This window comes from Pan troglodytes, chromosome 15 (assembly GCF_028858775.2).
Source record: "Pan troglodytes isolate AG18354 chromosome 15, NHGRI_mPanTro3-v2.0_pri, whole genome shotgun sequence".
NCBI lineage: Eukaryota > Metazoa > Chordata > Mammalia > Primates > Hominidae > Pan > Pan troglodytes.
Window position 1 is genome coordinate 51,093,948 of NC_072413.2, and position 14,705 is coordinate 51,108,652.

Below are 14,705 nucleotides of genomic sequence, written 5' to 3' on the forward strand. Positions count from 1 at the left end.
GCTGAGGTGCAGTGGCTATTCATAGGTGTGGTTATAGGGCACTACAGCCTCGAACTCCTGGGCTCAAGCGATTCTCCTGCTTCAGCCTCCCATGTAGCTAGGACTATAGGCATGTGCTACCATGTCCTGGTTTCATTTCTTTCACTTAAATGTGATCCAATTGAAATTTATCCTTGTGTGAGAAATGGATCCAATTTATTTTTTTCTATATGCAAATCTAGTTATCCCAATAGTACTTGTTGAGAAGTCTATCTTCATTTTCAGTATATTTTAAAAGACATTGCATTATAATTATGTTTATTGACTGCATATCCCCAAAGTTCGCATTTTAAGAAGCCTAGATTCTACTTTGCCAAAATAAAGATGTGCTTCCCTTATCATCACTGAAAATAAAATGACAGCCAAAACTTTAGACTTGAAGGCAGGATTTCTTTATTATCCACAAAGTCTGAAAGTTCCTTTTTTACATCAGATAAGTAATCGCATAAACATTTTTAAAGTTTCTTTGTCATCTTTTCAAATGTTCAGTTTTAACAAATATGAGTATATGCAAGGAAGAACATATTTAAAAATTTCTAATATTTTTCTACCCACTCATTCAATTTTGATGGCTGTGTAGTTCTTATGTAAATCATTGTGGCATAGTAATTAGGAAGTGGTACATGTGCTGCTGTTTGAATTTGCACACAAAAGAGTTCATTTAGATTAGTGGTTCTCAACCACAGACAATTTTGTACTTCGAGGGACACTTGGCAATGTTTGGAGATATTTTTGGTTCTAACAACTAAGGGTTTTATTTGCATCAGTGAGGAGAGGCAAGGGATACAGTTATACATCTTACAATGCACAGGCCAGCCATCATAACAAAAAATTATCCAGTCAAAAATGTCAATAGTGATGTAGCTGGGAAACCCTAATTTTGAGTTCTCAACTTGGAAACACTACATCTGCTTAAAATGTTGTTTTGTTATAAAGCAAACTTACACAATCCTTCACTCCACAGGATCGCTATCATAATTCTCAAATGATTAAAAACTGATCAAACAGGTATGTCTACTGAATCATTTGGAGTACTGGAGTGACTGTTAAGAAAAAAAAGAAAAGGATGGAAGAAAAATGAAAAAATAATGAGGGAAGGAGAAGGGAGAGGAGGGGGATGGGGAAAAGAGGAAGAGGGAGACAGGGAGAGGGAAGAGAGAAGTTGGACATGTTCTGGCTATACGCCCAAATTTGCCTTACTAAAAACAGTAAAATCTATTTCTTAAATATCCCATAAGAACTACTGAGACCAATGGGAGATAGAGAAAATGAGAAAAAGGAATGATTAAACAATATTATACTATACCTCAGACAATGACCCATTACTGTGCTGCTATGCATGCACAAAAATCATGATTTCAGTCCTGTTATAAGCTTATTTCAATTTCCATGTTCTCTGAGCAATGAATGTTTACTTCATATTGTAAGAAGAGAAGATAGAGATTAATAGCATTTAAGAATTACTGTACAACTGAGGATCATTAAATAGCTGTAAAACATAAGTCTTCATAATTCCTCTCAATTAGAAAAAAATTGGTAAACTAATTGGTTTTAAGAAAATATATGTGTGACATAAATATAGAAAAAAATAGAAAAAGATATAAATAGAAAATCATGAACAGTGATCTCCAAGATACCTTTTTTTTTTTTTTTTTAAAGAGATGAGGTTGGCCAGGCATGGTGGCTCACGCCTGTAATCCCAGCACATTGGGAAGCTGAGGTGGATGGATCGCCTGAGGTCAGGAGTTCGAGACCAGCCTGACCAATATGGTGAAGCCCTGTCTCTACTAAAAATACAAAAATTAGCTGGGTGTGGTGACGTGTGACTGTAGTTCCAGCTACTAGGAAGGCTGAGATAGGAGAATTTCTTCAACCCAGGAGGCGGAGGCTGCAGTGAGCCAAGATCACGCCACCACACTCCAGCTTGGGCAACAGAGTGACACTCTATCTCAAAAAAAAAAAAAAAAAAAAAGACATGGGGTCTTGCTTCATTGTCCAATGCTGCAGTGCACTGGCAACTCACAGGTACGATCATAGCACACCACAGTCTTGAACTCTTGGGCTCAAGCAATCCAAAATACATTTTTTAAACAAACAAACAAACAAAAAAACAAGGTCCAGAAGTCTATAGCATGCACCTTTTGTGTGGAAAAAAATTTGTGTATGCCTAAAGAAAATCTAGAAGACTCTAAATGGGGACACAAGGACAAAGGATAATGAGGGAAGACAGGGACAGAAATGAGAATCAGCCTTTTTACTCCATATTTTAATATTTTGTTTTGTGAACTACATGTATGTCCTGTTCAAAAAAATAAGTTTCGTTGATATTCTTGTCACTATTGTTTATTCTCCCATTTTTTTTCTGTACTTACGGGTTTATGCCTTTTTGCTTTTTAAAATTCTTTTTTATATCATGTTCAAAAAGGTTTCAGGAGGGAATAAGATAAGCTCATGTGTTCAACATACTGTGTTTAACTGAAAACCTCTTTATAGTCTTCTAAGATTATAGCTTTAAAATGACTAATTTAGGGTATTAGATATTAGGGTATTAGAACGCTTCTATGAAGAGTTCCCTTGTAATTAAACTCCACAAAAAGTAAATTCAATTGTATTTAAAATGCCTTTCACCCTTTTAGTAAACTAATTCTGACATTCCCAGAAGTTGTCTAAAAATTTGCTTCTCAGTCTATGTAAGCGGTAAACATATTTTTCTGGAACAAAGGTGATTGAAGCTAGTCTGAACTAATCATTAGCAAGTTTGCTAAAATAAGGTTAAGAGGGAAAACTCTCTATTCCCAGGAATCTAAGACATGATTTAAAGAAATCCTCAGAGAACAAAAGGCTGTCAAATCAATCACAAGTACACACAAGCTTCAGGATGGCACTGATAAGGATGAAGTTTTGTATAGGCCCGAACACTGAACTTAGGAATGACAGCAAGCAGGGAAATGGTAAGAAATCCTATGGATTTTCCCATCTTTCTCTCTTTTATTATGCAGAATTCTTTTTTATATGAGTATTTTCCATTGATTACTAAGTTATGTGTAGAATTTTCCATCAAATTAACCTGTCTACAAAGAAATGATGGCAATGCTCCCTGTAGTGGACACTTGGGTTTTTTTTTGAGCCACCTTGGATTCATTCATCCTGCTTCCAATAATAGCTCTTGATTTTTATCTGTGAATCTAGCTCTTCATATAGTTAAGATGAAGTCAACTTCCATCTGATTCTAGGTTGGGAATATGACAAGTTTAGCCAATCATACCCTGCTTGGCTACATACATAGATTCAGGAAGTTGGATCAACATCATTAGTCACTAGCTAATGCATAGACTAGCTGGGACTTTTGGAAAAAAGGACTTATTCTTCTTGAATTTGAACACAAGATTATATAAATCACATTTGGAATCAAAGGAGATGTGTGATAATGGCTCCAAAATGAAGGCGATAGAGCAGATAAAACTGGATTTTGATGCCTTGCTTGGCAATATGACTCCTAGACTCCTCAGTTTTATGATTTACTAAATCCTGCTTTTGGCTTAAGCCTTTTTGGGTTAGGATTTCCCTCACTTGTACTCAAAGGAATCAAACTGATACCTTCTTATTTATCAATGGCTCCAGAGAGAATATACAAGTAAACCTAGTTCTCAGGTTCCTAGATATTCAAGCAAAATATCTGCATACTAACATATAAATATAAACATCACGGGAAGTAATACATAACTCATCAGAGAGTAAAATCAGGATCAGAGCGAAAAGATTCCTGTAATATAAGCTATGGAGATTGAAAAGGATCAAGGTTGGCCTGGCACTATGTGACAAGGTTTTTTCTTTAAAAAGTTGAATTGTGAGGTCTTTTCCAAGATGGTCAAATAGGAACAGCTCTGGTCTGCAGCTCCCAGCTTGATCGATGCAGAAGACAGGTGATTTCTGCATCTCCAACTGAGGTACCTGGTTCATCTCACTGGGACTGGTTGGACAGTGGGTGCAGCCCATGGAGGGCGAGCCAAAGCAGGGTGGGGCATTGCCTCACCCAGGAGGCGCAAGGGGTCTGGGGATTTCCCTTTCCTAGCCAAGGGAAGCCGTGACAGACTGTAATGGGAAAATCGAGACACTGCCACTTAAATACTGTGCTTCTCCAATGGTCTGAGCAAAAGTCACACCAGATTATATCCCGCGCCTGGCTCAGCGGGTCCCACACCCACAGAGCCTTGCTCATTGCTAGTGCAGCAGTCTGAGATCAAACTGCTAGGCGGCAGCCTGGCTGGGGAAGGGGCATCTGCCATTGCTGAGGCTTGAGTAGGTAAATAAAGTGGCTGGGAAGCTCAAACTGGGTGGAGCCCACTGCAGCTCAATGAGGCCCGCATGCCTCTGTAGACTCCACCTCTGGGGGCAGGGCATAGCTGAACAAAAGGCAGCAGAAACTCCTGCAGACTTAAACATCCCTGTCTGACAGCTCTGAAAAGAGCAGTGGTTCTCCCAGCACGGGGTTTGAACTCTGAGAATGGACAGATTGCCTCCTCAAGTGGGTCCCTGACCCCTATGCAGCCTAACTGGGAGACACCTCCCAGTAGGGGCCAAAAGACACCTCACACAGCCGGGTGCCCCTCTGAGACGAAGCTTCCAGAGGAATGATCAGACAGCAATAATTGCTTTTCTTCAATATTTGCTGCTCTGCAGACTCCGCTGGTAATACCCAGGCAAACAGGGTCTGGAGTGGACCTCCAGCAAACTCCAACAGACCTGCAGCTGAGGGACCTGACTGTTAGAAGGAAAACAAACAAACAGAAAGGAATAGCAGCAGCATCAACAAAAATGACATCCACACCAAAACCCCATCTGTACGTCACCATCATCAAAGAACAAAGGTAGATAAAACCACAAAGATGGGGAGAAACTACAGCAGAAAAGCTGAAAATTCTAAAACCCAGAGCACCTCGTCTCCTCCAAAGGATCGCAGCTCCTCGCCAGCAATGGAACAAAGCTGGACGGAGAATGACTTTGATGAGCTGGCAGAAGTAGGCTTCAGAAGGTTGGTAATAACAAACTTCTCTGAGCTAAAGGAGCATGTTCGAACCCATCGCAAGGAAGCTAAAAACCTTGAAAAAAGATTAGATGAATGGCTAACTAGAATAAACAGTGTAGAGAAGACCTTAAATGACCTGATGGAGCTGAAAACCATGACACGAGAACTACGTGACGCACGCACAAGCTTCGGTAGCTGATTTGATCAAGGGGAAGAAAGGTTATCAGTGAATGAAGATCAAATTCATGAAATGAAGCGAAAAGAGAAGTTAAGAGAAAAAAGAGTAAAAAGAAACAAACAAAGCCTCCAAGAAATATGGGACTATGTGAAAAGACCAAATCTATGTTTGATTGGTGTACCTGAAAGTGACGGGGAGAACTGGAACCAAGCTGGAAAACACTCTTCAGGATATTATCCAGGAGAACTTCCCCAACCTAGCAAGGCAGGCCAACATTCAAATTCAGGAAATACAGAGACCACCACAAAGATGCTCCTCGAGAAGAGCAACTCCAAGACACATAATTGTCAGATTCACCAAGGTTGAAATGAAGGAAAAAATGTTAAGAGCAGCCAGAGAGAAAGGTCAGGTTACCCACAAAGGGAAGCCCATCAGACTAATGGCGGATCTCTCGGCAGAAACTCCACAAGCCAGAAGAGAGTGGGGGCCAATATTCAACATTCTTAAAGAAAAGAATTTTCAACCCAGAATCTCATATCCAGCCAAACTAAGCTTCATAAGTGAAGGAGAAATAAAATCTTTCACAGACAAGCAAATGCTGAGAGATTCTGTCACCCCCAGGCCTGCCTTACAAGAGCTCCTGAAGGAAGCACTAAACATGGAAAGGAACAACTGGTACCAGCCACTGCAAAAACATGCCAAATTGTAAAGACCATTGATGCTGGGAAGAAACTGCAGCAATTAATGGGCAAAATAACCAGCTAACATCATAATGACAGGATCAAATTCACACATAACAATATTAACCTTAACTGTAAATGGGCTAAATGTCCCCAGTTAAAAGATACAGACTGGCAAATGGGATAAAGACCCATCAGTGTGCTGTATTCAGGAGACCCATCTCACATGCAGACACACTCACAGGCCCAAAATAAAGGGGTGGAGGAAGCTCAACCAAGCAAATGAAAAGCAAAAAAAAAAAAAAAAAAAAAAAAAAAAAAAAGCAGGGATTGCAATCCTAGTCTCTGATAAAACAGACTTTAAACCAACAAAGATCAAAAGAGACAAAGAAGGACGTTACATAATGGTAAAGGGATCAATTCAACAAGAAGAGCTAACTATCCTAAATATATATGCACCTAATACAGGAGCACCCAGATTCATAAAGGAAGTCCTTAGAGACCCTACAAAGAGACTTAGACTCCCATAGAATAATAATGGGAGACTTTAACAACCCACTGTCAATATTAGACGGATCAACAAGATAGAAGGTTAACAAGGATATCCAGGACTTGAACTCAGCTCTGCACCAAGCAGACCTAATAGACATCTACAGACCTCTCCACCCCAAATCAATAGAATATACATGCTTCTCAGCACCACATCACACTTATTCCAAAATTGACCACACAGTTGGAAGTAAAGCACTCCTCAGCAAAGGTAAAAGAACCCAAATGACAACAAACTGTGTCTCAGACCACAGTGTAATCAAATTAGAACTCAGGATTAAGAAACTCACTCAAAACCGCACAAATACATGGAAACTGAACAACCTGCTCCTGAATGACTACTGGGTACATAACAAAATGAAGGCAGAAATAAAGATGTTCTTTGAAACCAATGAGAACAAAGACACAATGTACCAGAATCTCTGGGACACATTTAAAGCAGTGTATAGAGGAAAATATATAGCACTAAATGCCCACAAGAGAAAGCAGGAAAGATCTAACATTGACACCTCAACATCAGAATTAAAAGAACTAGAGAAGCAAGAGGAAACAAATTCAAAATATAGCAGAAGGCAAGAAATAACTAAGATCAGAGCAGAACTGAAGGAAATAGCGACACAAAAAACCCTTCCAAAAAATCAATGAATCCAGGAGCTGGTTTTTTGAAACGATCAACAAAATTGATAGACCGCTAGCAAGACTAACAAAGAAGAAAAAAGAGAAGAATCAAATAGATGCAATAAAAAACGATAAAAAGATTATCACTACTGATCCCACAGAAATACAACAAACTACCATCAGAGAATACTATAAACACCTCTATGCGAATAAACTAGAAAATCTAGAAGAAATGGATAAATTCCTGGACACATACACCTTCCCCCAAGACTAAACCAGGAGGAAGTTGAATCACTGAATAGACCAATAATAGGCTCTGAAATTAAGGCAATAATTAATAACCTACCAACCAAAAAAAGTCCAGGACCAGAGAGATTCACAGCCAAATTCTTCCAGAGGTACAAAGAGGAGCTGGTACCATTCCTTCTGAAACCATTGCAGTCAATAGAAAAAGAGGGAATCCTCCCTAACTCATTTTATGAGGCCAACATCATCCTGATACCAAGGCCTGGCAGAGACACAACAAAAAAAAGAGAATTTCAGACCAATATCCCTGATGAACATCAATGCAAAAATCCTCAGTAAAATACTGGCAAACCAAATCCAGCAGCACATCAAAAAGCGTATCCACCAAGATCAAGTTGGCTTCATCCCTGGGATGCAAGTCTGGTTCAACATACGCAAATCAATAAACGTAATCCATCACATAACCAGAACCAAAGACAAAAACCATGTAATTATCTCAATAGATGTAGAAAAGGCCTTTGACAAAATTCAACAGCTCTTTATGCTAAAAACTCTCAATAAACTAGGTATTGATGGAACATATCTCAAAATAATAAGAGCTATTTATGACAAACCCACAGCCAATATCATACTGAATGGACAAACACTGGAAGCATTCCCTTTGAAAACTGGCACAACACAGGGATGCCCTCTCTCACCACTCCTATTCTACATAGTGTTGGAAGTTCTGGCCAGGGCAATCAGGCAAGAGAAAGAAATAAAGGGTATTCAATTAGGAAAAGAGGAAGTCAAATCGTTCCTACTTGCAGATGACATGATTGTATATTTAGAAAACCCCATTGTCTCAGCCCAAAATCTCCTTAAGCTGATAAGCAACTTCAGCAAAGTCTCGGGATACAAAATTGATGTGCAAAAATCACAAGCATTCTTATAAACCAATAACAGACAGAGACAAATCATGAGTGAACTCCCATTCACAATTGCTTCAAAGAGAATAAAATATCTAGGAATCCAACTTACAAGGGATGTGAAGGACCTCTTCAGGGAGAACTACAAACCCTGCTCAACGAAATAAAAGAGGACACAAACAAATGGAAGAACATTCCATGCTCATGGATAGGAAGAATCAATATCATGAAAATGGTCATAATGCCAAAAGTAATTTATAGATTCAATGCCATCCCCATCAAGCTACCAATGACTTTCTTCACAGAATTGGAAAAAACTACTCTAAAGTTCATATGGAACCAAAAAAGAGCTCACATAGCCAAGACAATCCTAAGCAAAAAGAACAAAGCTGGAGGCATCATGCTAACTGACTTCAAACTATACTACAAGGCTACAGTAACCAAAACAGCATGGTACTGGTATCAAAACAGAGATATACACCAATGGAACAGAACAGAGGCCTCAGAAATAACACCACACATCTAAAACCATCTGATCTTTGACAAACCTGACAAAAACAAGAAATGGGGAAAGGATTCCCTATTTAATAAATGATGCTGGGAAAACTAGCTAGCCATATGTAGAAACTGGCTAGCCATATGTAGAAAGCTGAAACTGGATCCCTTCCTTACACAAAATTAATTACACCTTATACACAATTTAATTCAAGATGGATTAAGGACTTAAATGTTAGATCTAAAACCATAAAAACCCTAGAAGAAAACCTAGGCAATACCATTCAGGACATAGGCATGGGCAAAGACTTCATGTCTAAAACACCAAAGACTTCATGTCTAAAACACCAAAAACAATGGCAACAAAAGCCAAAATTGACAAATGGGATCTAATTAAACTAAAGAGCTTCTGCACAGCATGAGAAACTACCATCAGAGTGAAGAGGCAACCTACAGAATGGGAGAAAATTTTTGCTATCTACCCATTTAAACAAGGGCTAATATCCAGAATCTACAAAGAACTTAAACAAATTGACAAGAAAAAATCAAAGAACCTCATCAAAAAGTAGGCAACGGATATGAAGAGACACTTCTCAAAAGAAGACATTTATGCAGCCAACAGACACATGAAAAAATGCTCATCATCACTGGCCATCAGAGAAATGCAAATCAAAACCGCAATGAGATACCATCTCACACCAGTTAGAATGGCAATCATTAAAAAGTCAGGAAACAACAGGTGCTGGAGAGGATGTGGAGAAATAGGAACACTTTTACACTGTTGGTGGGACTGTAAACTAGTTCAACCATTGTGGAAGACAGTGTGGTGATTCCTCAGGGATCTAGAACTGGAAACACCATTTGATCCAGCCATTCCATGACTGGGTATATACCCAAAGGATTATAAATCATGCTACTATGAAGACACATGCACACGTATGTTTATTGCGGCACTATTCACAATGGCAAAGACTTGGAACCAACCCAAATGTTCATCAATGATAGACTGGATTAAGAAAATGTGACACATATACACCATGGAATATGACACAGCCATAAAAAAGGATGAGTTCATGTACTTTGTATGGACATGGATGTAGCTGGAAACCATCATTCTCAGCAAACTATCGCAAGGACAGAAAACCAAACACCGTATGTTCTCACTCATATGTGGGAACTGAACAATGAGAACACTTGGACACAGGGTAGGCAACATCACACACCGGGCCCCACTGGGGTGGGGGGATGGAGGAGGCATAGCATTAGGAGAAATACCTAATGTAAATGATGAGTTAATGGGTACAGCAAACCAACATGGCACATGTATACATATGTAACAATCCTGCAGGTTGTGCACATGTACCCTAGAACTTAAAGTATAAAAAAAAAAAAAAGTTGAATTGTATTTTAACTTTAATCCGTTAGCTGGCATTAAGAGATGTTACAATAAAAAGTGAAATAAAACTCAGCATTGCATTATTATTATAGAGGTGTTGCTGAGGACATACTTCCTAGTATCACACAGTTTGCTTTATAAGGACTCAAGCCTTTATAAGCCTCAGAATCAAATAAACTGGGCTTGTCAACAAAGACTTGTTCTCTTGGCATCATCTATAACTGATTATATTTTTCTTTATAGTGGTTGCTAGCTCAGAGCCAAATTTGTGGTGGAACCCTTAACCCTAACATGCCCTTTTAACAAAGTTGTTAATGTTTTTGAAACACGCAAATATCACATATACCCCTAAGACATCTTAAAAAGTTTCAGGATAAAGCTGAATATAAATAAACTAATGAGGTAAATAACCTGTCTGGTGTGTTGGTAAATAATCCACTGTTTTCCACATAAAATTCAGAGTTCAGTTTCCTTGGGTAGCAATTAATCGGATAGGTTAAGCTGCTAACTGGCTAATTCTTAGCCTTTTTAGGGCTGTGCAACTTTGCAGTATTCTTAGTTTCTGAAGTTCAGAGAGTAAGATGTAACTTAAAACTAGATCTTTTTCTTGCTTTCAATGTTAGATTATAAATTAACTTAATGTATTAGATTTAAAAAGGCTTCCTTATCCCTCTTCTCCATACTGTGGGGAGAAAGATCAAACATTGTCATCATCCTGTAGACATAATCCCTCTCAAAATTTGGTCCAGATACTTGATCTATGACTTAAGAGGTATTAGAATAGTTGGCACTGGAGGAACATGCAGTGGAATTAGTATACTGTTAATATCTCTTATACCCTGGATCAAAGTTTGGATTCTAGATTAGATATAGAATGCATTCATCAAAGAACTTACATAGCTGTATTTTTGATAATTCTTCCTTGGTCCATTTTCTGCCCAATGCCATGCACAACAAATACAATATGGGTAGTCTGTGATGGCTTGTCTTCTAATGTGGCTTCTTCTACATAACCTCTATGAAGTCTGGTACCACTACTTGATGCTGTAGAAAAATTATAATTCTAAGTTTACTATTTAATCTGAGAAATAGCATTTCCACAATATGTTAAAAGAAAAAAAAGAAGTAAAAGGAATATTATGAAAAAATTTCACTGGCTGTGGGGGAGGAAATAAAAACTGTAAGAAGGTATATATTGATCAGCTGTGATATAAAGTGAACTGGACACAACACCAAAGCCAGAAACTATAAAGAGAAAGAAATGGAAGGAAAGAAGGACAAACTGAATATATAAAAATTTAAAGCTTCTATATTATAATAAGAAAATATCAGGAAAAAAGAAATGGCAAACTGGAAAAAAATATGCAAAATATAACACATAATTACTTAAGTATACAGAGAGAGCTTACTAATTAAAAAGTAAAGACAACCATTCAAATAGCAAAATAAAGTTATGGAAGGTAATTCAAAATAAATATAACTAATAAACATAAAAAGATATTCAAAGCACACTTATTGATGAAATTAAAATTTTAAAATAGGATATAAAAATTTTATCAAACTTTAAAATTCTTTTTACATTTATTTTTTGATAATGCTCTCACATCTTTCCCAGGTATCATTCTCTCTTTTCTTTCATTTAGTCAAACTTCTCTAAACAGTTGTCAGGCCAGGCACTGTATTTCAAGCCTGTAACCCCAGAGCTTTGGGAGACCAAGGCGAGAGGATGGCTTGTGCCCAAAAATTTGAGACCAGCCTGGACAACACAAGGAGACTCCGTTTCTACAAAAAAATAAAAAAAATTAGCTGGGCATAGTGATGCATCCCTGTAATCCTAGTTACTGAGGAGGCTGAGTTTGGAGGATTGCTTGAGCCCAGGAATTAGTTCCAGGTTATGATGTGCTATGATCACACCACTGTACTCCAGCCTGGGAGACAGAGTGAGACCCCATCTTAAAAATAAAAGAAGAAAAAAAAAAGGAGTTGTCTATTCTCATTGCTTCCATTGCTTCACCTTCTACTTACGCTTCAACCCATGCTGATCTGGTTTCTGCCCCATCAATCCATCTAAGTCACCAGTGACCTCCAGGTCACTAAATACAATGGAAAACTTTCAGTCCTCATCTTCCTTGACACTATATTTCAACTGCCACATTTTAGGTTTAACAGCTTTTGTGCTTTTAGAAGTATAAAAGATATTTATTAATTTTGTCAAATCATTCTAAATACATAATTATTCCTTGATGAACACATGTCAACTCAATCAACTTAGTAAAAGTTTCATTTAAAAAGGAATCTGTCACTAAATTTAATATACTCAAAACATACTAAAAACAGAATATGAATTGTCTATTTTGAATATGAGAGAAAGTCAGATTCCCAAAATTTTGATAAGCTCTAGTAATATTTAACAATTACCTTTAGAAAATCCCAGTTTTTGGGTAACTGTTCTTGCAATTTTAGATGTTGTTGCATCACTATAAAGATATACTTCATCCACACTGTGCCAGTCCACATGGTTTCGACTCAACTTGAAACTATGAACAGCTATTGCAAAAAGGAAAAGCTAATTTGAAGGTCTCCAAGACAAACTTTATTTGTTTGAAGAATTATAACACTTAGATTTTAAAATCAATATGTTATCTAAAAAACTCAGATATGGAACTTAATTCAATAAAACACTATTTCACATTAAAAAAGTTATGTGAAGCAAGTAATGGATAGGGACTTTATTTTATAAATGATTAATCCTGCTACAGGGAATGGCAACTTTTTAAACCATTGAGTGACTTAACTATCATAATTTTAACCTCTAATATACAGCTTCTATGTGTTTTGATAATTAACTGCTTTCCTGGGTGATGTGGCTGACTCTTCATTGGGTCTAAGGCATATATACCTGAAGCCCTCAATAGCTTTGACAGAGCAACTTAACTTCAGTTTCTTCTACTGATTTTACTAAAAATATCAAAGGATTTGTAAAAATTTCACTAAGTGGCCAGGTGCAGTGGCTCACACCTGTAATCCCAGCACTTTGGGAGGCCGAGGCAGGCGGATCACGAGGTCAGGAGATCGAGACCATCCTGGCTAACACGGTGAAACCTCGTCTCTACAAAAATACAAAAAAAAATTAGCCGGGCGTGGTGGCGGGCGCCTGTAGTCCCAGCTACTCAGGAGGCTGAGGCAGGAGAATGGCGTGAACCTGGGAGGCGGAGCTTGCAGTGAGCCGAGATCGCGCCACTGCACTCCCGCCTGGGCTACAGAGCAAGACTCCGTCTGAAAAAAAAAAAGAAAAAAATTTCACTAAGTGCTAGACAAAATAAGACTCAGAGGGGAAAAAAATTTACCTTTAAACTGGGAAAAAAAAAATCTATTAGAAAATGAGGTATTTTTGGAATGGATAGTAAAGCCAATAATTACTGGATATTGCTCATCATAGCAGAAATCCAAAATTGAAAGATATTTTAGTAATACAAAATTAAGGAAATGTTTTTCTGCCATGATGTTCAAATCAGTATGGTTGGCTGGGTGCAGTCAGTCACGCCTGTAATCCAGCACTCTGGGAGGCTTAGGCAGGAGGATCACTGGAGCCCAGGAGTTTGATAGCAGCCTGGGCAACAATAATGAGACCCCGTCTCTTAAAAAGAAAACTAAAAAATTAGCTGGGCATGGTGATATGTGCCTGTGGTTCCAGCTACTTGGGAGGCTGAGGCAGGAGGATCGCTTAAGCCCAGGAGGTCAAGCCTGCAATGAGCTATGATCATGCCACTGCACTCTAGCCTGGGCAACACAGAGAGATCCTGTCTCAAAAAAAAAAAAAAAATCAGTATGGTTGCTGCATTTCTGTAACTGGGGATATGCTTGGCGAAAATGAGGCCTTAAAAAAATTCCAAACCTATTTTCTTTAGGAATTCGTAAGCCCCAGGAGCCAGGGAATGTGTCTTGACCATTTCTTATATATCCCTAGCACCAAACAGAATGTCCTATCACAGTGTCTGGCACATACCACAAATACAGCAATGTTTGTGGAAGTAGTGATAACATATCCATCAATTCATAATTTGATAATTCTTATGTTTTGAGGGCCTTAAGCTTTTCCTTTATAGCTCTGGTATATAGGTAGGAAAAATTAACATACCCATCTTCAGAAAGCTAAGTACCTTCAAATCACTATGCTTGATTTATTTTCTTAAAATTCTTTCAAGGCAAAATATTATCTCCCATTTTACTTACAAAAATACAGAGGTACAAAGAGACAAACTGACCTGCCACAGAGTTAGCTACTGGCAGAGTCTAACTCTACTGATTTAAAGATGGGCTGAAAATAACCTCAAGCTAAATATAAAAAGATATAGCTCTGGTCAAGATGTATGATCATAAGACATTTTTATGAAAACCTATTCCCCACTAGGATACAAGTACATTATGAGGAATTGTACTTCTTAGTTATATTAAATATGCAACTTCAGAAGTTTATGAAAAACCAATTTATATTTTACTTACCTGCCACGGCACATTACTAACACTGTACACCAGATCAAGATTCAATTAACATAATAAACATAAATTA

At 37.9% G+C, this 14,705-nt stretch overlaps 1 protein-coding gene across 10 annotated transcripts in view; it reads right to left on the minus strand.

Annotated features, from left to right (window-relative positions):
- DDHD1 (DDHD domain containing 1) overlaps nt 1–14,705 on the minus strand; it is a 112,562-nt gene that overhangs the window by 36,751 nt on the left and 61,106 nt on the right. For 8 of the 10 annotated variants that reach the window (XM_001160076.8, XM_003314328.7, XM_054666024.2 and 5 more), the window contains 2 exons: nt 12,554–12,682; nt 11,032–11,179 (listed from right to left, as the gene is read on the minus strand). In XM_001160076.8, the coding sequence (XP_001160076.3) occupies nt 11,032–11,179; nt 12,554–12,682 (277 nt within the window). The remainder of the gene's footprint in view (nt 1–11,031; nt 11,180–12,553; nt 12,683–14,705) is intronic. The other 2 variants (XM_054666025.2, XM_009427825.5) reach the window with 1 other exon arrangement.